The 21,408-nt window shown below is 50.5% G+C and overlaps 9 protein-coding genes across 9 annotated transcripts; 4 read left to right on the forward strand and 5 right to left on the reverse strand.

The window, feature by feature from the left end:
* Positions 1-235: 235 nt before the first annotated feature.
* Positions 236-2,025, reverse strand: GGA1 (ubiquitin-binding protein; the record flags this gene model as incomplete). The annotated part of the gene is made up of 2 exons (XM_076685924.1): positions 236-1,851; positions 1,902-2,025. 2 exons carry the CDS (start codon positions 2,023-2,025, stop codon positions 236-238), a joined length of 1,740 nt encoding a protein of 579 aa, XP_076539900.1.
* Positions 2,026-3,335: 1,310 nt separating this feature from the next.
* On the reverse strand, positions 3,336-6,047 carry SPC110 (Spc110p; the record flags this gene model as incomplete). Its single annotated transcript, XM_076685925.1, has 1 exon — positions 3,336-6,047. One exon carries the CDS (start codon positions 6,045-6,047, stop codon positions 3,336-3,338), a length of 2,712 nt encoding a protein of 903 aa, XP_076539901.1.
* An 808-nt stretch (positions 6,048-6,855) lies between these two features.
* ZRG17 (Zn(2+) transporter ZRG17) lies at positions 6,856-8,751 on the reverse strand (the record flags this gene model as incomplete). The annotated part of the gene is made up of 1 exon (XM_076685926.1): positions 6,856-8,751. The coding sequence occupies one exon, from the start codon at positions 8,749-8,751 to the stop codon at positions 6,856-6,858; it is 1,896 nt and encodes a 631-aa protein (XP_076539902.1).
* A 1,033-nt stretch (positions 8,752-9,784) lies between these two features.
* Positions 9,785-10,867, forward strand: TRP4 (anthranilate phosphoribosyltransferase; the record flags this gene model as incomplete). The annotated part of the gene is made up of 1 exon (XM_076685927.1): positions 9,785-10,867. The coding sequence occupies one exon, from the start codon at positions 9,785-9,787 to the stop codon at positions 10,865-10,867; it is 1,083 nt and encodes a 360-aa protein (XP_076539903.1).
* Positions 10,868-11,595: 728 nt separating this feature from the next.
* On the reverse strand, positions 11,596-13,061 carry NPL6 (Npl6p; the record flags this gene model as incomplete). Its single annotated transcript, XM_076685928.1, has 2 exons — positions 11,596-12,989; positions 13,037-13,061. The coding sequence occupies 2 exons, from the start codon at positions 13,059-13,061 to the stop codon at positions 11,596-11,598; spliced, it is 1,419 nt and encodes a 472-aa protein (XP_076539904.1).
* Positions 13,062-14,946: 1,885 nt separating this feature from the next.
* Positions 14,947-15,316, forward strand: ECM15 (Ecm15p; the record flags this gene model as incomplete). Its single annotated transcript, XM_076685929.1, has 2 exons — positions 14,947-14,988; positions 15,044-15,316. The coding sequence occupies 2 exons, from the start codon at positions 14,947-14,949 to the stop codon at positions 15,314-15,316; spliced, it is 315 nt and encodes a 104-aa protein (XP_076539905.1).
* Positions 15,317-15,594: 278 nt separating this feature from the next.
* HTB1 (histone H2B family protein) lies at positions 15,595-16,011 on the reverse strand (the record flags this gene model as incomplete). The annotated part of the gene is made up of 1 exon (XM_076685930.1): positions 15,595-16,011. One exon carries the CDS (start codon positions 16,009-16,011, stop codon positions 15,595-15,597), a length of 417 nt encoding a protein of 138 aa, XP_076539906.1.
* Positions 16,012-16,770: 759 nt separating this feature from the next.
* HTA2 (histone H2A) lies at positions 16,771-17,175 on the forward strand (the record flags this gene model as incomplete). Its single annotated transcript, XM_076685931.1, has 1 exon — positions 16,771-17,175. One exon carries the CDS (start codon positions 16,771-16,773, stop codon positions 17,173-17,175), a length of 405 nt encoding a protein of 134 aa, XP_076539907.1.
* Positions 17,176-20,110: 2,935 nt separating this feature from the next.
* Positions 20,111-21,160, forward strand: TRVA0_030S01794 (uncharacterized protein; the record flags this gene model as incomplete). The annotated part of the gene is made up of 1 exon (XM_076685932.1): positions 20,111-21,160. One exon carries the CDS (start codon positions 20,111-20,113, stop codon positions 21,158-21,160), a length of 1,050 nt encoding a protein of 349 aa, XP_076539908.1.
* Positions 21,161-21,408: the final 248 nt, after the last annotated feature.

The raw sequence follows: 21,408 nt of genomic DNA on the forward strand, positions 1-21,408 counted from the left end.
TTTGGGGGACCAGTCCCCCCAAACCCCCCTGTGGCTCCGCTACGCGGAGATTTTAGCTGTGACGGGGTGTTAGTAACGCATTGTTGGAGTTCGTAACGAAAATTTTGTTACGTTGTTACGGGGGTCTGGGGGCTGGCCCCCAGCTACGGGAGCTCGAGGGCTGGCCCTCGAATACATTGGACTCTAATACCAGATGGAAAGTCAATGCTTCAAAGATTGTGTAATAGTACATGCTCTAGAGTACCTTATCAACAAGGCCACTATGTTCAGTAGGGGTGGCACCAACGGTGTAATTGACCTTCCACCGCAGCTTGATATGGGTGCTGTCTGGAGACACCGACATCTCCTGGGTGATGCCATTGCCGACGAGCGGGCCGATGTTCGCACTGCTCTGGGGGTTCATGGTCAGCTTCAAGCTCCTGGGCACGGCCAGCTGGAAGTTTACGTTGGAAATAGCGTTAGTAGAATTGTTTGTGTACCGCGCGGTAATATCGACCCGGTTAGCGGCAGGGTTGCGGGTGACTGCAAACTCGATTTTGAGCGCATCCGAGTCGAGGACTGGCACAATGGCGGCCGCCGGCTGCTGCTGCTGTGGCGAAGTGGGGGCCGCTGATGAAAAAGTCCACTCGTCGTCGAGCAGGTTTGCTGAAGTGGTCGAAGGGCTTGGAGTAGCAGTAGCCACGGGAGTTGGAGTCATCACCGGCTTTGGTGAGGCCCGGCTAGGAGTACCCAGGGCAATATTGCCAAACGACAGCCCGTCAAGTGCGTCAATGAGGTTTTCTGTGCCCCCGGCCGAAGAAGGTGTGGATTGAGAAGGCTGAGGGGGAGGAGTAGAAGTAGGCTCATCGTCAATGTCAATGAGAGACTCAATAATGGCCTGCTTCGACGAGGTATCTGGCTTCTTGGTTGCTGAACCAGTAAGGCTCGTTGGCGCGGCCGAGATCTGAACAGCCGCCGCAGCTTCAAACTCTCCACGCTTAAGATGGTCGTACTTGGTAATCAGCGAGTGTATGTAGTCATTGAGCCCCAGCAGCCTCACCATGGCCTCTTCATCATGCTGCCCTTCGTCATCAATCATCTTCTGAATCTTCGGTGTGGCGTTCTTCAATGCTACGACAATCTCACTAAAAACATCATCCGAAGCAATCTGTTGGCCCGGAGTCACATTCTTGAGCATCTCCTCGAGGATTTCGGCCTTACGACGCACTTTGTCGAGATCCTTGGCCGCCTTGGCCCGGTAGTCCGTCGTGGACTCGCGGAACCCCGCCATCACCGACATGAGGTGGTTCGCCTCCTGGAGATCGCGTGGAGTGCCCCGTCTAATGAGTTCCTGCAGCTTGGCACTCTGCGCATCCCGCTCCTCCTGCTCCAATTCGGCTGCAGACTTAAGTGTGTCCGAAGGGTTCAGCACTGCGGCATCATCCCGATCAACCTCGGGGAAAATGTACCCTTTGTACGAGAGCAACCGGTGCATATCCCGAACGTATCCCAAGTCCTCACGGTACCGCGAAGTCTTGCAGATGGTCTCCCGCCACTCCTCAATGGCCTGTAGAATCAGCTGCTGAGTACGAGTGTACATGTGAGGAGGCTTCTCTGGGAAACGCCGCACCAGCTCATTGAGGAATTCCTTGCGCGAGATCTGGAGATGGAACGGATACCCGCAGTTCTTGACGCAGATGTCCAGCAGGCCCAGGGCGAGCACTGGGGTATTGGGCGCCCGGCTGTTGATGAGCTTGACAATTGCGACGGCTGCCTCCCGCGGGAAGCTTCCTTTCTTGAGATTGATCATGTCAGCTATTTCTAGGTTCAGAGCCAGGTTGGGCTCGAGAAGTGATGAGCTACATGCCCGTTCTATATCCTTCGTTAGTCCTACGTCTTTCAATTTGGCCCGTATAACTCACCAATCAAAGTGTTCAATCGCTCACTGGTCAGCCGAGCCGAGTTCCCGGACCCCACTCGGGCCGGAACTGGAGGCGCATCTGCCCGGAACCGGTCCGTGTACGACCCTTCCTGTGAAAAGCTCATCTTCTCTCGTCTCCGTCGCTGGTTTGGCCTTTTACGTGATAAGTCGCAGCCACCTGTGGAGGCCCTGGAGGGGGGGGCGTCTGGGGGGGAAGGCGCGCGCTGCGACCTCCCAACTTGAGCCGTACGTGAGCCTCACGTATATGCGGCGTGAAATTTCCACTTTCAGCGATTCTTGTACATTGTGCGTTCGATATATTGTGGTGACCATTGTAAATTGTTATTTGGGTTGGATTGTCAAATTGAGTGGATTTTGAGCATTTTTTGCCAAGTGTTATAGGCTATTAGGTTCCTTTGGTAGATATCTAAAGGCGCGTTTGACAGCTTCAGGAGAACTTGGAACATCAACTTTCGTTAGTCAAACGATAGCGAAGACCGCGAACATAGCGAAGATAGCCATTTGTCAATGAGTAATCGAAGCGGAAGCGACCACGAGGATTTGGGAGAGGAGGATGATTATTTCAAGTTGGGCCAGCTTTCAAAAAGCTTAAACGAGCTCCTGGAAGGGGTGTCGAAGCGGGTTGCAGAGTTAAGCAGCCAAACACATAAGAGCGTGGAACAGACGCATCGGCGCATGAAGAAAGAGTGTCTCGATCCGGCCGATGAAGAATTGAAGCGTTTGAATACCGTGATGGAGCTTTGTGATGAGATTGAGCAAGAGTTTGTCAAAATACGGCAGATTGGCGAGATTGCCGACGATTTCAAGCTCAGAGTAAAACGAATCGAGGCATTTCTAAGCTGAGCTATTATTCCACTGCTTCTCTTTAATACTCCAGAGATTCCCTACTATTCCTTGCTACTCCAGGGATTCCCTACTACTCCTTACTACTCCAGGGATTCTCTACTACTCCTTACTACCCTAGGGCTTCCCTACTACTCCGGGGATTCTCGACTACTCCATGGCTTCCCTACTACTCCAGGGATTCTCTACTACTCCAAGGATTCCCTACTACTCCAAGGATTCCCTACTACTCCAAGGATTCCCTACTACTCCAAGGATTCCCTACTACTCCAAGGATTTCCTACTACTCCAAGGATTTCCTACTACTCCAAGGATTTCCTACTACTCCAAGGATTTCCTACTACTCCAAGGATTTCCTACTACTCCAAGGATTTCCTACTACTCCAAGGATTTCCTACTACTCCAGGGCTTCAATACAGATCTGCTGATGGCTACTCCAATGATTAATGTTTTATGAGAAAAAAAGAGAGTTCAAGTGTTAAAGATCCAACGTTGGCACAAGTTACGGGTTTGAAACGGGTCGAAGATAAAAGTGAATAAATAAGTGTCTATGAACGCGAGCATGTTGATGCTACTTGCGTGCGACGAGCAGCGCCGCTACGCGAGCTTTGTGCTCCTTGCCGCGCTGATACGCCTTCTGCCGGTTTTGAATGCGCACTGCGGCTAGGACAAACGTCGCTACGACTTGGAACCGATGGCGAGCCGGCATTTGGTCCCGCCAACCCAAAGCATTATAGTCCGGATAAATGCCCATCTCTTGGAGGAACGCCAGCCCGGCACGATTACACGCCTGGTAGGACGAGATCTGCAGCAAAAAGAACTTCTTCATAAACCCAAGATCGCTTCGATATGAAGATTCGAGAGACACCTTGGACTTCAGGTACCGCAACTGGACAATCATGCCCCTAAGCTCCTGCCGGTGCTGCTTGCTTGCTGCGGACTCCTCTTTTTTGAGCTCGCGGATCTTTTGCTGGTAAAATTCAATGTCGTATTCGTTCTGCCGTCGCAATTGCGAAAGCTGTTTAGCCAGCTGGCGGCACTTGTCGTAATACTTGTCGCCATTGGCGGCTTGTGATTTCTCCATAGGCACGCCATTTGATGTCACGGGGCGCCCTCGATAGGGTGTACTGTGGATCTGCGATTGGAATCCGATATTAGAATGTCCAATGTTAGACTGGTCGCTACGCTGTTTGTACCGCTCATTCTTTGCCCGGAGAGTCTCAATTTCCGCTTCGAGCCTTGTCTTATCCCGACTCAGCTCGTCGCACTGCTTAGACAGCTCTGGAATACGCTTGGACTCAAGCTCCAAAACCAGCTGCTGGTAGTGCACCCGAGAATCCGTTTCTCGCTTGTTAATGTCGCGAAGTGCATTGAGAGTGTTCTCTTGCGACTCGTATGAAGTCTGGAGCCCGGAAAGCTGGACCTGGAGGCTGTCCCGCATGGCCGTCATTTGCTCAAGCTGCGACTGGCACACTACCAAATCGTCTTCCATGTCGTCTAGCTTGCTCTGTATCGTCTTGATGACGTTCTCGTTAGCGGTTAGTCGGGTATCTTTCTGCTCAGACTGTCGTCGCACGTCTTTGAGCGTGCCCTGGAGTTGTTCCAGTTCCTTTTCGAGGCTCCTCCTGAGCTCCTTTTGGTTATTTTTCTCCGCTTGCAGCGCACTTTGAACATCTTTCTTGTCATTGTTGAGCACTTTTTCTAATTGTGACTCAAGATGCTCCTTCTGACGCTCGAGACTAGCAATCTTGCTGTCGAGATACTCCTTATCGCGTTTGAATGACTGCGCTTTGGTATCTATTTCATCCTGCTTCGTCCTGAGCTCGGCGCGCAGTCGCTCGATCTCGCTGTACCTTTTCTCGCTGAAGCTCTCATCTACCGTTTTGTTGTGCACCTCGTGCGACCTGATATCGGCCAATTGTCGTTGCATCGCGTCTCGTTCGTTAGTAAGGCTCAGCATGTCGTTATTGAGCCGGGTCATTAGTAGCTGGACGCTGCTAAGTTCTGTCTGGGTTCTCAGCAGCTCCTTCTTGGTCTCGTCAAGCTCTTCTCGCTGGGCGTCGGACTTGGTCTCAAGCTCTTTCATGGCCGTGCTGGCCATGCTCAGCTCCTTCTCAAGGTTTCGCCGTCGCCGTTCGCTATCAAAAAGTTTATCATCGTCTTGGTATCCTCTATTGCTCCTTTCTTCAAGCTCCAGAATACGCACTTTCTGCGCCTCAATCGCTGTGCGTTCCCGCTCCAACACGTCGTCCCTTTCTGCAACCTTGTCCTGTAGCCTCTCCACCAATACATCTTTATCCGAAACTTTGGCGTATAAATCGTCAATTAATGCGTCCTTTTCGGAGATCTTGTCCCGCAGACTGCTGATTATTTGGTCTTTTTCCGTCACCCTGCGTTGGAGATCGTCAACAATAGTCTCTTTTTCGGAAATTCGAGAGGTGTCTTTGTGGCCGGCTGTTCTCAATGCCTCAATCTCGTCCATCAACTGTTCGTTCTCCACCTTGAGTTCGTCGTGTTCGCGTTCCTGGGCCCTCAGCTGATACTTTAGATCTTCAATCTCGTCTTTCAGATCCTGTAGTAGCGCCCCATTACCCGCCGTCGCACTCCTGTCTCCCTTTTCCTCTAGTTCATCCTGGAGTGAGCTTATGCGCGATTGAAGTTTTTCGTTCTCGAGCTCGACCGCTTCAACCTTTTCAGCCTCTCGTCTCAATTCGTATTCAAGATCCTCGACTTTTGACTCGAGCTTTTCCGCCTTGCTTTGGTATACGTCCCTCTCCCGTTCCAGGTCCCCCTGGCCGAGATTTTCTTTCTTTTCGTCTGCTCTGCGTCGTAATATCTCATAATTTGTCCTTATTTCAGTCAATTCTCCCTTGAGATGGATGTTCTCCTTCATGAGCTCCATTTGGCTCTCTGGGGTCGTCTTCTCGAGCTGTTCGGTAAGAAGCACAATCTTCAGCTTGAGCCGGAAAATCTCATTCTGCTGTTCCTTGAACTTCTCCTCCTGCTCCTTGAGGGGCATGGAATTGAAATCGCCCTCTTCTGACACGAGTTTCTGGTTCTTGTTAGACTCCATGGCGAACTGCGCTAGAGACCGGTGCAAGCGTTCGTTAGGGTCCTTTTTCGCGCTCGCTGGTCTCAGAAAAGAGGCCCCCGACGTGTGTAGAAAGCTCTCCATCGAGTCGGAGGCGTTATGCTCGTCGTATGACAAGATGCCAGTGCTCCTACGAGGAGTGCGGTGCCGGTTTATGGGCCTGGACGTGTGCAGTAGAGGCTCAAACTCCATTTTGGTCGTCTGGGGTGCAAAAGCCGGGGGCGTGCGGTGCACGAAGCTCGCCTCGCGCGAAATGTCCTTCGGCTGGGCCACCGACTCATCGCTGTACCCTCGTCGGCTCATTTCGTCCCTGAAATATTTCAGTCGATAATGTTTATCGCGCGTTCGGTTAGCCAGTCGCGCGTTGGGAAAACCAAAACAAAACTTTTGAGACATACACAATAAGCCGCACGACTATAATCTTGGTCCTGAGAGCGGTTAGGTCGCGATGGACCAGATGATAAGTTTGCCTTTTTTCTTGCTTGGCTACCGGTGGTAGTACACCTATTTTAAATGCTCTGTAAACCAGGGTATAGCAATAAATACTATCATTATGAAGCGCGTTACATACCTTCTACCAGTTGTTTTGATGTTACTGAAAGAGAATACACAATGAGAATGGAATAAGAGATCCAAAGAGTTAATAATCATGTACCATATGTGTAGACATCCATACATCACGTCAATTATCCCTGGAACTATTTGTATCACTAGTCTCTAACCTTATCAGAATTTTCTAGTGAAAGCTACGTAGGGCAGAAACCAGGTCCTATTAGATCAACTAACGTTACCTGGACGCCGTATAAATATTGCATAATTGAAGGCCTGGCACATTTTTGCAGAGTTCACCTAGTACCTGGTACCCTCACCAAACAATTGGCGGTATTATATTGCTACTGGTACATCAATTTCCTCCCATTCCCGGGAATATAGGTAGGCAGGTAGGTAATAATGCAAATGTAATGAAATCACTGTCTATGAGAAAAAAAAAGTCTATATATTAATCCTGCAGGGTAGTTCTGGTGATATCAACTGTCGTTTCCCATCTCACACTACCGGTAGTGTTCGAAGGGACATTTTTGCCCGACACTGACGAACTTCGCCGGTGCCGTTTCTTGGCTTCAGCGGTCTTGTCAAGCTTAGTTCCGCTCATGATGTCTCTGACTATGTCCGCCGCTTCCTTACGCAGCAACATCTCATCGTCCTCTGTGCCAGTCATCACAACCTTCATCGACGCCAACCACAGCTCGTGGTGGACCTGCCAGAACGAGACGCACGACACCGAGGTGACCAGCGGGTTGCGCCTGATCTCGGTCTCAATCTCCTCAATGTTGTCGGGGCCGCTGTAGCTCATTACCAGCATACCCCCCAAAGTTTTAGCTAGGCCCCATCCGACGTAGCACATGGACCCAGCAATTATCGGAGTCAGTACGGTGTCAATTAGCGTGTACCCCGACGGGCCCATGACCGGAAAGAGCAATACCGCCAGGGAGAACGTCACTGTCATAAGATGGGACGGATTGGACAAAACTGAAGGAAGCGAGAGTTTAGCGTAGGGGTCTGCGTCGTACTGGCGCCGCATAGTCCGGGCGATACGCGAATGGTTGTCAAGCCCAATTGCGCTAACAATGGTTACCACAAGGGCGAGAATGACCCGGAACACGAGCGAAGAAAACCCTTCAATGGCTGGGTCGTTCTCGCCGCCGTGACTGTGGCCGTGGTGGGCATGGGTGTGGCCCGACGTGTAAAAGAACGCTGCAACGTCCTGGATGGCATGGGACATGATGTCGCCGCCCATAAACACCAGCGAAATGGCCAAGGCAAACCCAGCAAGCACTTCAATTCGCTCGAGACCAAATGGGTGATGAATCGAGGCCTGCTTCCACACGTCAAAGTTGCTGAGTACATCCACTGCTGCGCACAGAGTGGCTCCCATGGCGTCGTAGAAGAGAAGATGTGCTAAAGCGCTAATGGCCGTGAAAGGCAGATCAATGTTATACACCAGCACGGCGACAAAGAAGTGGCAGGCGCACCACCCGAACCGGATACGCTGGTCCCTGGCCATGCTTTGATACCACTCTGTAAAATTGGGGATGGGTAGCGAAGCTGGAATGGCCAACGGCGCCCGCTTCGGGGGCTCCTGGAAGAAGTTCATTGAAACCGAGGAATGCTTGTACCGGTGTCCCTTTCGCGACTTGGTCGTCGCCGTTATGGGCGAGCTACTGGGAACGGGAGATTCGCTTGGGGTCAGTGTCTTTGACTGAAAGTTGAACGGGTTGCTTGGGGTTTTTGTTGGTGGAGACGACGAGAGAGGAGCCGGCGCTGGAGGAGACAAATTCACCGGCTGCTCTGGGGTCAGAAAAGTGTCTCTTGGCCTCGGCGATACAGCCCGAGGAGGGCCCAAAGGCGGAGCCATGACGAAGGATGGGGCAGTGGGACTACTGCCGGCGTACCAACTTGAACGCTTAGACTGGGCATCGCTCATGTGCACCGGTGGTGGAGGGGTTCTTGAAAACCGTGGAACCGAAGATGCAGGGCCATACGGGGACGAACCTAGAACGGTCGCTTCATTCAATGAGTGCCTCTTGTTACCAGCAGTCAAATTCACGGATTCAAACCCATCGCTCTGCAAAACATATCCATTTGAATCCATGGTGTAAGGCGAGGAGGACGGACCGGGATGTACGATCTGAGGCACAGGCATGGAATTGGTACGGTTAGGAATGTCCATAGGTGACGAAGATCCGGAGAAAATGTCTGCGGCCAGGCTCTGGTGCCTTCTGTGCGCAGCCTTGCGAGGAGTAGGGCGGTGGTAGCTGAACTCAGACTCCTCCTCCTCTTCTTCCTTTTTGGCTTCCTCGAACCCCTTGCCTAGTCCATTTTCGTATCCGTTCATTGTAGCGTTAGATCTGATCTCAATCTAACACACAAGGGGGGATCCAAGACTTGAAAACTTCAAAATAATCACAATGAAGACTAAAACAGAATGCCCTCTTCAAGGATTCCAGTACCGAAGACTTCGAAAACCGAAGACTTTTCTCACCAAATCAAAAGATTCTTCCAAGACTTCCAAAACCCGGTGAAAAATCTCCAAAACTTGTAAAAAATCCCCGGTATTTAATGCAGTTATTTGGCTCTTGTTCAGGTTCTGATGGAAAGTGTAGCCCCTTGAACAGCTGTGTGTTTCGCCTGTAGGGCTGATTTAAGCTTCCGTATTCACAGCTTAAACTCAATCCTCGACAAATCAGCGAGGGGGTATCTATGCCAAAACTAATAGGGAGCTCTCCGGGACGCAACGAGATCGAATAGTCCCTGAAAAAGTACCGCCAAGGAACGACAGCCAATACCAAATTATGGGTTGCTCGCTCTGCATGCGATGAAGCTTCTACGTGTTTCATCGGCTCGAACCCATAATGTATGTTTCTTTAACGCGTTAATTGGCCAAACTATAACGATCTGACTGAACTACGCAGAATTATTGCCAACTAAGCCCAATAGAACATAAATACAGCACTAACAGGCATTACTCAGCACAGCTTTTAGTGTCCCATTGGGCTCCGATCCCTCGGCGAAGCCGAGCTACGGGGGTTCGGGGGCTGGCCCCCGAGGACACTCCGCTCCTTCGATTGACTTGGGGGCCAGCCCCCAAACCCCCGTAGCTCCGCTTCGCGGAGATCTTGTAGCAATCTCCGCGAAGCGGAACCCCAGGGAGGGTTTGGGGAGGGTCAATCGCTATGGAGCTCGTGCCCAAACCAATTTGCGCCGAATTAAATCGAAACTCAACTTTGGCCAAATTAAATAGCACGTGCCAGGTCACATGACCGGAGTGAAATTTCACTTTGGAGGGGGAGACCTGGGCGATAGGCGAAGCGGAAGAGTCACCTTCGAAGCAGCATTTAGAGCATTTTAGATCGAGGCTAGGAGGAGCTATGGGTGGACAGTTTAACAAGTACGTGAAGAAGCTGCTGACGAAGCCTCCGACGCTTTCGCCAGAGGACCTGAATGCAGCGTTGTCGCTGATGATCGAGGGTGAAGCGCACGATATCGAGGTCGCGGCGTTCCTGACAGCACTCAGAATGACCGAGCTCGACCATTCGCCCGGGTTTGTCGCTGCGGCGGCCCAGCGGATCTTCCAGGAGTCGCACCGTGTCGACCTGACTAAGCTCAAACCGACCGGGTATGTCGACATCGTTGGTACCGGCGGTGACGGGCAGAACACGTTCAATGTCTCGACGACCGCAGCCATTATTGCGGCTGGTATCGGTCTGGACGTGTGTAAGCACGGAGGAAAGGCGAGCACCTCAACTTCCGGCGCCGGTGACATGCTCAAGTGCCTCGGCGTAGACCTATTCGAGGTGACCCACGAGAACGCCCACGAGGTGCTGGCCCAGTCCAAGTTCGGGTTCCTATTCGCACCGGTGTTCCATCCGATGATGAAGTCTATCGCGCCGCTGCGGAAAGACCTAGGCATTCCGACCATTTTCAATATCATGGGCCCGCTATTGAACCCGGCGCCCCTGAAAGCGCGAATCATCGGCGTGTACGACCGCGCCCTGGGCCAGGTGTTCGCTGAAGCCGTGCGCCAGATCAACCGCGACGCGGGTCGCCCCGAGTCCAAGGCGCTTATCGTCTGGGGCACCGAGGGGCTCGATGAGATCTCACCGGCGGGCAAGACTGAGGTCTGGCACCTCGAGAACGAGCAGATCACCCACTACACCATCTCGCCCGACGACTTTGGCCTACCGCGACACCCATTGACCGATGTCGCCTCGGGAACTCCTGCCGAGAACGCAGAAGTCGTGTGGGAGATCGTCGACAACAAACGCTCTGGCGGCGACCCCATCCTGGACTATGTGCTCATGAACACCGCCGCACTGGCTTACATCGAGGGTACCGCCAAGGACTTTAAGCACGGCGTCGAGCTTGCCCGCCAGTCAATTGCATCAGGGGAGGCCAAGCGCGTCCTCCAGGCCTTCATCAAGGCCTCCAACTCTGTAGATACCACCGCCTAACCCCTTTTAATCCCCCAATTGCAAATACGCTAGACAATAATTATTCGAGGGCCAGCCCTCGAGCTCCCATAGCTGGGGGCCAGCCCCCAGACCCCCGTAACGAACTTCCCGTTACACCGTTACAAATTCCCAACCTTCCGTAACAACGTGTCACAATTACCGCGTTACAGCTCAAATCTCCGCTCAGCGAGCCCCAGGTGACCCCCCAATTACCTAGAGTAAAGAGGGTACTTGAGCCCCCATAGCTCCGTGGAGGTTCGTTAGTCAATTGCAGTATTTGGAAGTAGTCGGTGGGACTCTAACTAGGTCGCAGGGCAATGGTAATGGAATTGGCATTAAGGGTACGAAGCGATAACCGAAGGTCGAGGGGACTCCGTGGCCGGTAGCAAGAGGTCCCTACCTGTAACAAAGTTGTTACAGCCGTGCAAACACCGGTAAGAGGGTTAGCAACAGCGGAACTAAGTCTCGTAACAGAATAACAGAGATCTCGACAGTTCACAAAACCTTGTGGATCCCTTCGCAGGGTTCTCTGTTGAAGGGGGTTTGGGGGCTCCGCCCCCAACTGAGGGAGCTCGAGGGCTGGCCCTCGAATAACATCAACGTTGGGGGGGGGACTACCAGAACCGATATTAGTGTCCAATGGGGGATGTATTAGCCCCAAGGGGGCAGAGAGGAGAGCGTAGACAATGTATTAGTGTGGTGGTTGTACCAAATAAGTTAGTTCCTTTTTAGAGCCAGGCTGCTTCGGCCTCTTGCTGGTCTCGAATGGCCTGCTTTGTGTCCTCTGGGAGATGGTCGAAGATATGCTCCGGTACGTCGAGAAGTCCGGTCTTGATCTTGGGGTTGGCAGTGTGGAAGATTGTTTCAATGACGACCTGAGGGCTGTTGACCGAGTCGTCGGCGGGCTTGGACCAGCGCAACGTGGTCGGCTGGGTTGCGTGCGGGAACAGGGCAATTCCCGTGTGGCCATCGTACGCGCCATTGTATGTTCTTCGCCGCTTGAGGGCAAGGCTCGTGTTGTACGACGAAACGGCCTGTGCATGCTCGAACATCCAATTGTCGTCCGTCAGCACCACCTTGCGCCGTTTGACGGCCATAGCCATCTCACGGAACGCATCACGAGTCGCCATGGGCGGCGTATTCTGGTACTGATGGTACACCGCCGAGGCACCATGCCACGCAACGTACTGGTTCTTGTTATACGGAGTCCCCTCCGGCGGCAGCTTGTCTTCCGGGTCGGCGAGCTCGCCGGGAATATTGCCCATTTCACGCGATCGCTTCTCGTAGTAGTCATCGACGACCTTCTTACCACCCACGATGATGCGGGCACCAAACTCTCGGAACACAGACCGTGCCGTGACAATACCAATTGCACGTCCCTTGTACGAGTGTGGGATGAGATCACGGCTGATAAGATCGTACTTCTCGTCCTCATCGACAATGATCTTGAACAGGTTCCGGTGCTTCTGGAACAGCAGGTACGAGTCGCGGAATCCCATGCACCGCGCCGGTTCCGTCGACAGCATGTAGAGTCGGTTGCCTCTGCCTTTAACGGTGAAGGTCCGCACGCGGTACTCACGCCCTCCTAGCAGCTCACCCTCTTTGGTCACCTTCATCTCGCCTTGAGGGTCCTCCTCGAGGTCCAATTCGTCGTTGACGATCTTCTGCGGGTTGCCGTTTGCGTCGAGCGGGATGTTCGTCAGCGTCGTCGGGCCGCTCCGCATGCGGCTCCGAGCCCCGAGCGGCGTGCTCCCCTTGGCCGGTCGGCCCCTTCGCCGCGGCGTTGGAATGTCGAGCGGATTGTAGTTGTGCTGCGCCATAAGCTCAGCGTCGACCATCGACGGAGACACGCCCAGCTCTCGCGCTATTGTCGCCTTATTCTTGCTCCCTGGCGGGCGCCCGCGCCGCCTGGGCATCGGCTCTTCATCGTAGGGCTCGACCTCCGGGTCCTCCGCATCTTCATCATCATCTTCTTCCTCCTCTCCTTCTTCCACTGGTTCTTCTTCGGCCCCGTTAACTTGTTCTGGCACCTCTTCCTCCTCCTCTTCCTCCTCTTCTTCTTCCTCGACAGGAGCGCTGGCCTCCCGGTCCTCTATGGACTCTTCCTCTTTATGAATTCGCGCTATCCCAGTTAGAATACTTCAGTTTAGTTGTCGCATTAGCACTTACCTGATCTTCTTCGCTTCGACACCATTTTTATCGATCCCTTCGCGTCGCCGGTCGTTGATGTCCTTTTTTTTATTTTTCGCGTGGTGAACTACGTTGGGAGTTCCGCCGACTTGCCGACTTGCCGACTTCCCTATGGCTTCAATTGACTTGGGGGCCAGCCCCCAAACCCCCGTAGCTCCGCTGCGCGGAGATCTTGGGGCATAATCGGGACCGAGATTGCTATTTAGCTGCAATTGGTCATAAGGGGGTCTGGCTGGAAATGGGCGACGCTCCAGTGTAAATATCTGTATCATTTATCCATCCTATATGAATTACCACTGTACACCCCACCGTACGTACAGGTATTGGTATTGGTATTAAAGATATACCGCACTAATTTTTGTCACGATTTCTTTTACTATTTCTAGCACTAATATATTGTATGATACTGCAATTCAATTGACAAAGGTATTTTTGCTGTTACCGGATTTGTCTCCATATATTCACCATCTACGGTACATAGTCAGAATAAACATGATGCACCACAATTTTATGGACGTTCTTCTAAAAATTGCCAATCAAATTGTGGCCATAATGCTAACAATTACCCATAAACTTACTCTGTAATACCGGTGTTTTACCATTAATACCGTTAGGCATTTGCAATGACAAAATAAAATCATTCGCAATTCTTCAATTGACTTTAAATAAATCGTCATATTAACAGAATTTTATTTACAACATTTTTGAAAAATATTGCGGTTAATTTCACCACGAATTGGACACTTCTTTCGTCATTCAATCGCTAGAGCCGCGTGCGGCTCCTGGGGTGTGCGCCGTTCGCATCGGGATTCCGAATCACCACTGTAGTCCCAAATCGGAAAGCGGTGGATTCTAATCAAAGCCAGCCAGAGCTTCTGATTGCTTGCGCACGCGGTATCAGATTAATCGATCTTACACGCGTCTCTGATTAAAATAATCAGAGATGAACGCGCGCTTTGATTAGAATAATCAGTTAATGTCCTGGCACACACGGATAAAAATTGATTAGCCCAACGCGTCAAAAGTGATTGATCTGATTAGCCAGCCACTCATTTTTTTTGATATGCCATGATTTCTGTAATCAGGGCATAACGCAATCAAGAAGGGGTCTGGGGGCTGGCCCCCAGCTACGGGAGCTCGAGGGCTGGCCCTCGAATACACTCCGCTGGTAATATACTGCTCTCGATTATCTCGCCAAGGGATGCTGAACATAATTTCGTACGTAATTACCTAGTTAATTATATTTTCCAGTACCTGTGTACGTCAATTGGCTGTCCAATTGCCTGGTACACTATCCAATTTCCGAAAGCCATTTATGGTGCTAAAAATATGTGCTAAAGAAAGGTGCTAGGGTGCAAATATACCAGCCGGTGTATGGCACTTGAAACAGGTACCCGTACCAGAGATCAACCGTTGAGCTTTGTACCTACTTGACGGATCTTGCTTACAAAGGCCAGTACCCAGTTGGATTAGACTAAAATTTAACCTACTATAATTAATAAAAAAAGCTTATTATTACCGTATAATGCAATATTTGATAACTTCAACGTTCAAATGAAATGTCAATTCGTTGTTTTGCCGTGATAATCGGCAATTTTTTTTTTTGGTCTAGACTACGGTAATGGTACCGCGGTAGATGAACATTATCCATCTGGGGCGGAAAAACCTAGTCCACAACCGGAAAATCAACACCTCCCATAGAGTTTAAAGTTAGACAGTTGCTACAATTTGAACTATGGAGGTTTCCCTCTGGGGTTCACGTCCTTTGTGGGGTTTCGTGGTAACAGTGTTTTCCTGCACACATCCCAACATTATATAACGGCTCGTTTACACGGACATTTTCCAAGCAAACCTGTACAAACAAACCAGCTACACCAGTAAAAGGAAAAATGACTACGCTCCACTGCCTCGCCGATGTGTGCCTTATCCCTGTAAGTAACCCAATTGCCACAAAGTTAGAATTAATTAGCTAATCAAAAGGCTAAGATCGGAACCACCACGACGTCTGTGTCCGACGAAGTTGCAGAGGTCGTAAGAGTTGTCAAGGAATCTGGACTCCACTACGTGCTCCACTCTGCAGGAACTACAATTGAGGGTCCCTGGAACGAAGTTACTGCTGTAATTGGCAGGGCTCATGAGCGGCTTCACAGTAAAGGTGTTCTCCGAATCCAAAGCGATATCCGAATCGGAACGCGAATCGACAAGAAGCAGTCTCCTCAGGACAAGATTGACAGTGTTATGACCAAGCTCAGCAAGTAATTCCATCTACGTTGTACCTTCTCCATTGGCATCGTAATATCTATAGGCAAATATAGTCAATTGATCGCGTTGTAAAAGACCATAATATCTAGACAAATACAGTCAATTGATCGCGTTATTAAAGACCTTAATACCCAGACAAATACAGTCAATTGATCGCGTTATAAAAGTCTGTCATAAATAGTGTGTGTATTGTACAACTATAGAATAAAGATAAACCCATAAAAGACCATCAACATTAAATAAATTAAATAAAAATAACTGTAAGATCATTCTTTTTAGTTAGAAGAGGAAGAGTACTTGGTGACAGCTCGAGTACCCTCAGAAACGGCGTGCTTGGCCAATTCACCTGGAAGAATGAGTCGAACAGCAGTCTGGATCTCTCGCGAGGAAATGGTGGACTTCTTGTTGTAGGCAGCAAGCTTGGAGGCCTCAGTGGCGACTCGCTCAAAGATATCGTTGACAAAGGAGTTCATAATGGACATGGCTCGGGTGGAGATACCAGTGTCTGGGTGTGTCTGCTTAAGAACCTTGTAGATGTAGGAGGAGTAAGTCTCTCGTCGGCTCTTGGTTCGCTTCTTCTTCTCGCCAGTGACAGCGGTCTTCTTGCCAGCCTCCTTCTTCTCGACTGGGGCCTTGCCGGCAGGTGCCTTAGAGGCGGTAGCAGGTTTCTTCTCAGCAGCCTTTGGACCCATTGTTGTTATGCGTTAGTGTGAATTTTTTTTTGGACTTTGTACACTGTTTGATATAAAAGTTGGAAAAGGAATAGAATGAGATTAGACGGACTGCCTGGGGTTTATATACTTTTTTGGGAGGGAGAGAGGGAGGGGTGGTCGCGTTGGGACACGCGGCCTGATCCCGTATCAACATCCAAACAACACCGACATTTGGGATCAGACCTCTGATTGCGCGTGGGTGTGATACCAATTGGCTGATTGCGACTTGCGCAGAGGGGAAAACTCCCCTCTTCCTCCCGCCCGCTTTGATACCAAATGTCGGATGGCCATAGCCTCTCTGATTGCGGATCAGGCAGCCAATTTGCGTGCGCGTTGGGAGTTAATTATGGCGTGCTCTGATTTGCACCGCGTGTGCAAATCACAGTCCGGTAATATGCACCGCAATCAGCCGCCACTGCAATCAGTGCGTCCATGCCTTTGATACCGCATTGCACACCAGGGGCGGAACACATGGGCAAGAAAAGTTTTTCTCTTGTGATATGATTTGATATGATTTGATTTGGATGCGTTTTTTTGTTTTGGATTGGGCGGTGCGCGCCTCCTGGGGGGAAATAGGCCTGGCACTGATGAAGTGGGAAATGTCGCCCGTCGCTGGGACCCCTCTCTCCCCCAAATTATAAATACTGCACCCATCGCCCCTAATCTTTTCTATTCCTTTTCCCTCATCCCTCTTGTGTCTTTAACAAATTGGAAAAAAAAATTAACACAACTTAAACAATGTCTTCTGGTGGTAAATCTGGTGGTAAGGCTGCTTCCTCTTCCAAGCCTTCGACTTCGCGATCCTCTAAGGCCGGTTTGGCCTTCCCAGTCGGTCGAGTCCACCGACTGCTCCGAAAGGGCAACTACGCCCAGCGAATTGGTGCTGCTGCTCCAGTCTACCTTGCTGCCGTCCTTGAGTACCTGGCTGCCGAAATCCTTGAGTTGGCCGGTAACGCTGCGCGAGACAACAAGAAGACCCGAATCATTCCACGACACTTGCAGCTGGCCATCCGAAACGATGAGGAGTTGAACAAGCTGTTGGGTCACGTCACCATTGCCCAGGGTGGTGTTTTGCCAAACATTCACCAGAACTTGCTGCCAAAGAAGTCCTCCAAGGCTGCCAAGGCCTCTCAGGAACTTTAAACTCAGCACGCTGGCATATTTATTATTTCGTGACTTGATGACCTTTTGGAAAACTACCTCTCCCCATATTTAACTTATTGTGTGTATTAATGTCCTTTTTATGTGTATTATTTGGGTAAACCTTTTGCATTTGTAGTATAATTGTTATTTTGTGCGTGAAATATTAAGTGCATCTCAACCATGGTTGAGATATTGCAATGTGGGGTAACCTGGACCCCTCTTAGTCTTGTATACTGTATCTAATCAAATTAATTCCGTAGTCCCATAGTCGACAGATTGTGCGTATCCATAAGAAGTCCATGGAATATGATGTGATAGAAAATATTGGTCAACTAACAGTTACAACGGTTAGTAGCAGATGTACAGTTTCGTTAGCTTTATTTAACTGTGGGGGGTATACCGTACCACCATTAAATTCGAAAATCAACACTACTGTAAAACAATAGGGGTAAAATATTCCTTTTCTTTTGGTTTTTTATTTCAACTATGCATTCAATTGTGTATTAGATAGAATGAAAGAATAACTAACTGTTACCGGTTACCCATAAATCGCTTGTTATACCAGGTAATTATGCTGCAAGACTGTACCATTTGGGGTTATCCAGTAGACTTACACTTCAATTTCCATTCAATTAATAAATTCTTTATTCCTTTACCTATTGTTGATAATATTGCTAGTGTCTACTATACCTTTTTATCTCGATAGCATCTATAGTTTAATGACACATTAAATTTTTTTATTTAATATTTATTAAGATATTACCGGTACGCAATTAGTCTTATCGATGTTATGCTCTCACCCGAATTGATTTCATCAATTAGAACTACAAAATACTGACAAATCATTGCCAATTAGTGGTAAACGAAATATACTAACTGAGCAAGGCCGTCAACGCGCCGCACATAATGCGGCGTTGTCTTACTACCTTCAATGCAGTGAACCCAGATAGAAGTATCAGTATTACGCGTCCGCATTTTTCCACGAAACATTATTAAAACGCTTGCGGGGACTCGAGGGCTGGCCCTCGAATACACTCCGCTGCTAATGGGGGGACCAGTCCCCCCAAACCCCCCTTGGGGCTCCGCTACGCGGAGATCTTTTCTATAGGACAGGAAAAAAAGGACGGGTGAAGAGTATCAATGACCAAGTAACATTTAGGTTTGGTAAAATTTGGGCAATAACGACGGCTGTAACACCATTTGGCCACTGACATTGTAGTGTTTAGGTTTTGGCATTATTATTCATTGGACTGTTTAGCCTCGAAAGTTCAATTCATTGGACAAACTCTGTTTAGCCTCGAAAGTTTAATGTCAGTTACAGATTAGCGGTGCCTTAATTGTTATAGATGTACAGATCACTACTAACGTATCAAGTGAAGGTAGCGGGGGTTTGGGGGCAGAGCCCCCAACTACGGGAGCTCGAGGGCTGGCCCTCGAATACGCTTCGCTAAAGTATAATGGGGGGACCAGTCCCCCCAAACCCCCCTGGGGCTCCGCTTCGCGGAGGGATCAGACTCGCAAACACGCATTACGATAAGCCAGCTCGTATCTAGATCTCTCGCATATACGTGAGGCTCATGCAGGGAAGAAAAAAACACTCGTGCTGAGGATTGCAAAGGAGTATATCCAGTACTGAAGAAAAAACAACTGCGCTGCCAACTGCCGATAGAGGAAACTCCAGGCGTCCAAACGGCGATGGGATACAATACGATTATGCGCTTATCTGTCACACAAACGCCGGACAGCTGCTGCCACATTGCCAATAACAGCAGGAGACACGGGTGCACACGGACCCTGAAGACCTTAAAATGTATAGAATGTAACCCAACATGTACCATATGCGATGGGGCCGAAATGTACCACCTTTGCGGAACATGCACTGTTTGAGGCAGGTCGTAGGAAGCGGGTGCACTACCTCTTGACACAACTGCACTGTGTTCCATCGATAGCCGTGTAAGCCGTGCAGGCCACTTGGTGGCCGAGGATACCCGAGTCGGTGTATGCCTTCCTCCCCCCTCCGTAGGGGCCTATACCGATTATGTGCCCCGCGGTTTTTTTCGATTTCTTCCTCTTTCCCCCCTCCCCCTCTCTCCCCCGCCATCTCATTCCCCAAGAACGGACAATCAACCCACTGCGAAGATACGATTAGCTGAGATATCTTGATAGATATTTATTTCGGAAGATCAGAGCAAGGAGTCGAACGACTGGGTATCTCCGTCGGTCATTGTGCCAAGCTGGACCGAAGAAAAAAAAAGACAGAGGGTGCGGCATCACCAAGACAGCAAAAGAAAATCACCTCTGATAAATTTTTTTTCGAGACATTTTGAAAAACGAGGCCAAGTTATATCAGATCGTTTAATCCCTCTTTTCGAGACCCGCTTTTGCGATAAATTTTTTAATTATTATCGTGGGCCTTTTAAATAACCGACGACGTATTTCGGAGATCGATAGTCCCGTATTATTACTTGATTACGTGGCTCTGATTGATAAGGACTGTTATTTATTATCGATAAACGATAACGACCAGGTGGATCTATTAAGTTGACCTGCTTAACTATTCACTAGCGCGAGACGCTTATTAAAATATACGATGGAGGAAAAAGATTCAACTCAGCCTTCCTCGAAACAGTCGTCGGCTACCCCTAGCGCTGGCGACGAAAACAGCCCTTCGGCGTCCTCTGGCACCTCGACGCCGGCCAATAAGAATGCTACGGTGTGCCAGAATTGCCAGACTTCGACAACACCTCTATGGCGACGAGATGAGTCTGGTCAGGTGCTCTGTAACGCATGCGGCCTGTTCCTCAAGCTCCATGGTCGAAGAAGACCTATCTCGCTAAAGACAGACGTCATCAAAAGCCGTAATCGATCACGATCCTCTCACACAGCGCAGATCAAATCGTCAAAACGTCATCACCAACAACACCCCCATCATCCAATGATGGCCCTGCCGCCGCACGTGTCCCCGTCTTTCCCACCCTCGACCATGTCGCCTCATCTCGGACCCCAGATGTCGCCTATGGGACGCGCGATGGGGCCCCATCCCGTCGTAGGCATGGCCCCGGGTAGCGCTCCGCTCTACCCTCATCATCCAGCCCAGGAGGTACACAGCATTGAGCACCTGCCGCCGCTGGCAAACCACCACCACCACCGTGGAGGCGGGTTTTACGCTCATCCTCGGGGCCTGCCTGCTGCCCAGCCAATGGTTCCCAGCACTCCGAGCTCTGTTTTCTCCATCTCGCCCAACACTGCCGCCGGGCCGCCACCCCTTCAGCCGCATGCGCCGCACGCCGCACATGGAGCGGCTAATTCGCTCCCCCACGGACCAATCTCCATGCTGCGGCGCTCTCCGCCGCACGTTCCGGCCAGTGGTTCGAACTCACCACTGCTCAATGGAACGCGACATGGTTCAAACTCTCCAGCGCTTCCCCCTTTGGTGGGACTTGGTAGCAATCACGAGAGGCCCAAGTCTGGCCCTGCGAGCAGCATGTTGACACCACAGTCGCGCCCCCACTCGCCGGTGAGCAGGCATGCCGCAAGCGTACCTCTTCCGGCGCCTACTGCGACCCAAGTCAGAGTAAGCGCTCGCGGTGAGGCTCTGACGGAGCAGTTACGCCCGCGATCGCCCGACCATCTCGACACGATCCCACCATTACGGCAAATCTACCGGGGCGGAGAGCGGCCCAAGTCGAGGGTTTCTGAGCTAGAGATTGTCAACGATCTGCTCAAGTCGCGGATAATCCAGCTGGAGCGGAGCGAGGCAGCAGCTCGACACTCGGAGGCGTGCGTGCGAGAACACGAGCTGATGCTGCGGAAGCAGATCGATGAGCTGAAAAGAGAGCTCGATGGCAAGTCGCGGCTCGTCCACGACCTACAAAAACGACTTAATGACTCCACTACTAATGACGACTCGAAACGAAAACATATAGACGAGCAGGTGTCGAGACCGCCGCAGCTGAAGCGAATCAAGGTCTCTGATATGCTGTAGGCACCCCTAAAACGAACAAAATGTATATATAGAAACGATATTTATATAATGCCTTTAGACTACTAATTCATCCACTAGAACCATGGAAAATACATTTCCCCCATACTACGCTGAGCTTTCCTATTACACTACCCATTGATTGTGGTACACGGGGACCAGTATTGCCTCTACGAAGTTCGCCTTCGGGCTACCCCCCTAAAGGATATTAGAGCAATGGAGTACTCATGGGGGGACCAGTCCCCCCAAAC

The sequence above is a fragment of the Trichomonascus vanleenenianus genome (genome assembly GCF_965637985.1).
Source record: "Trichomonascus vanleenenianus strain CLIB 3782 genome assembly, contig: TRVA0_030S, whole genome shotgun sequence".
Lineage (NCBI taxonomy): Eukaryota > Fungi > Ascomycota > Dipodascomycetes > Dipodascales > Trichomonascaceae > Blastobotrys > Blastobotrys vanleenenianus.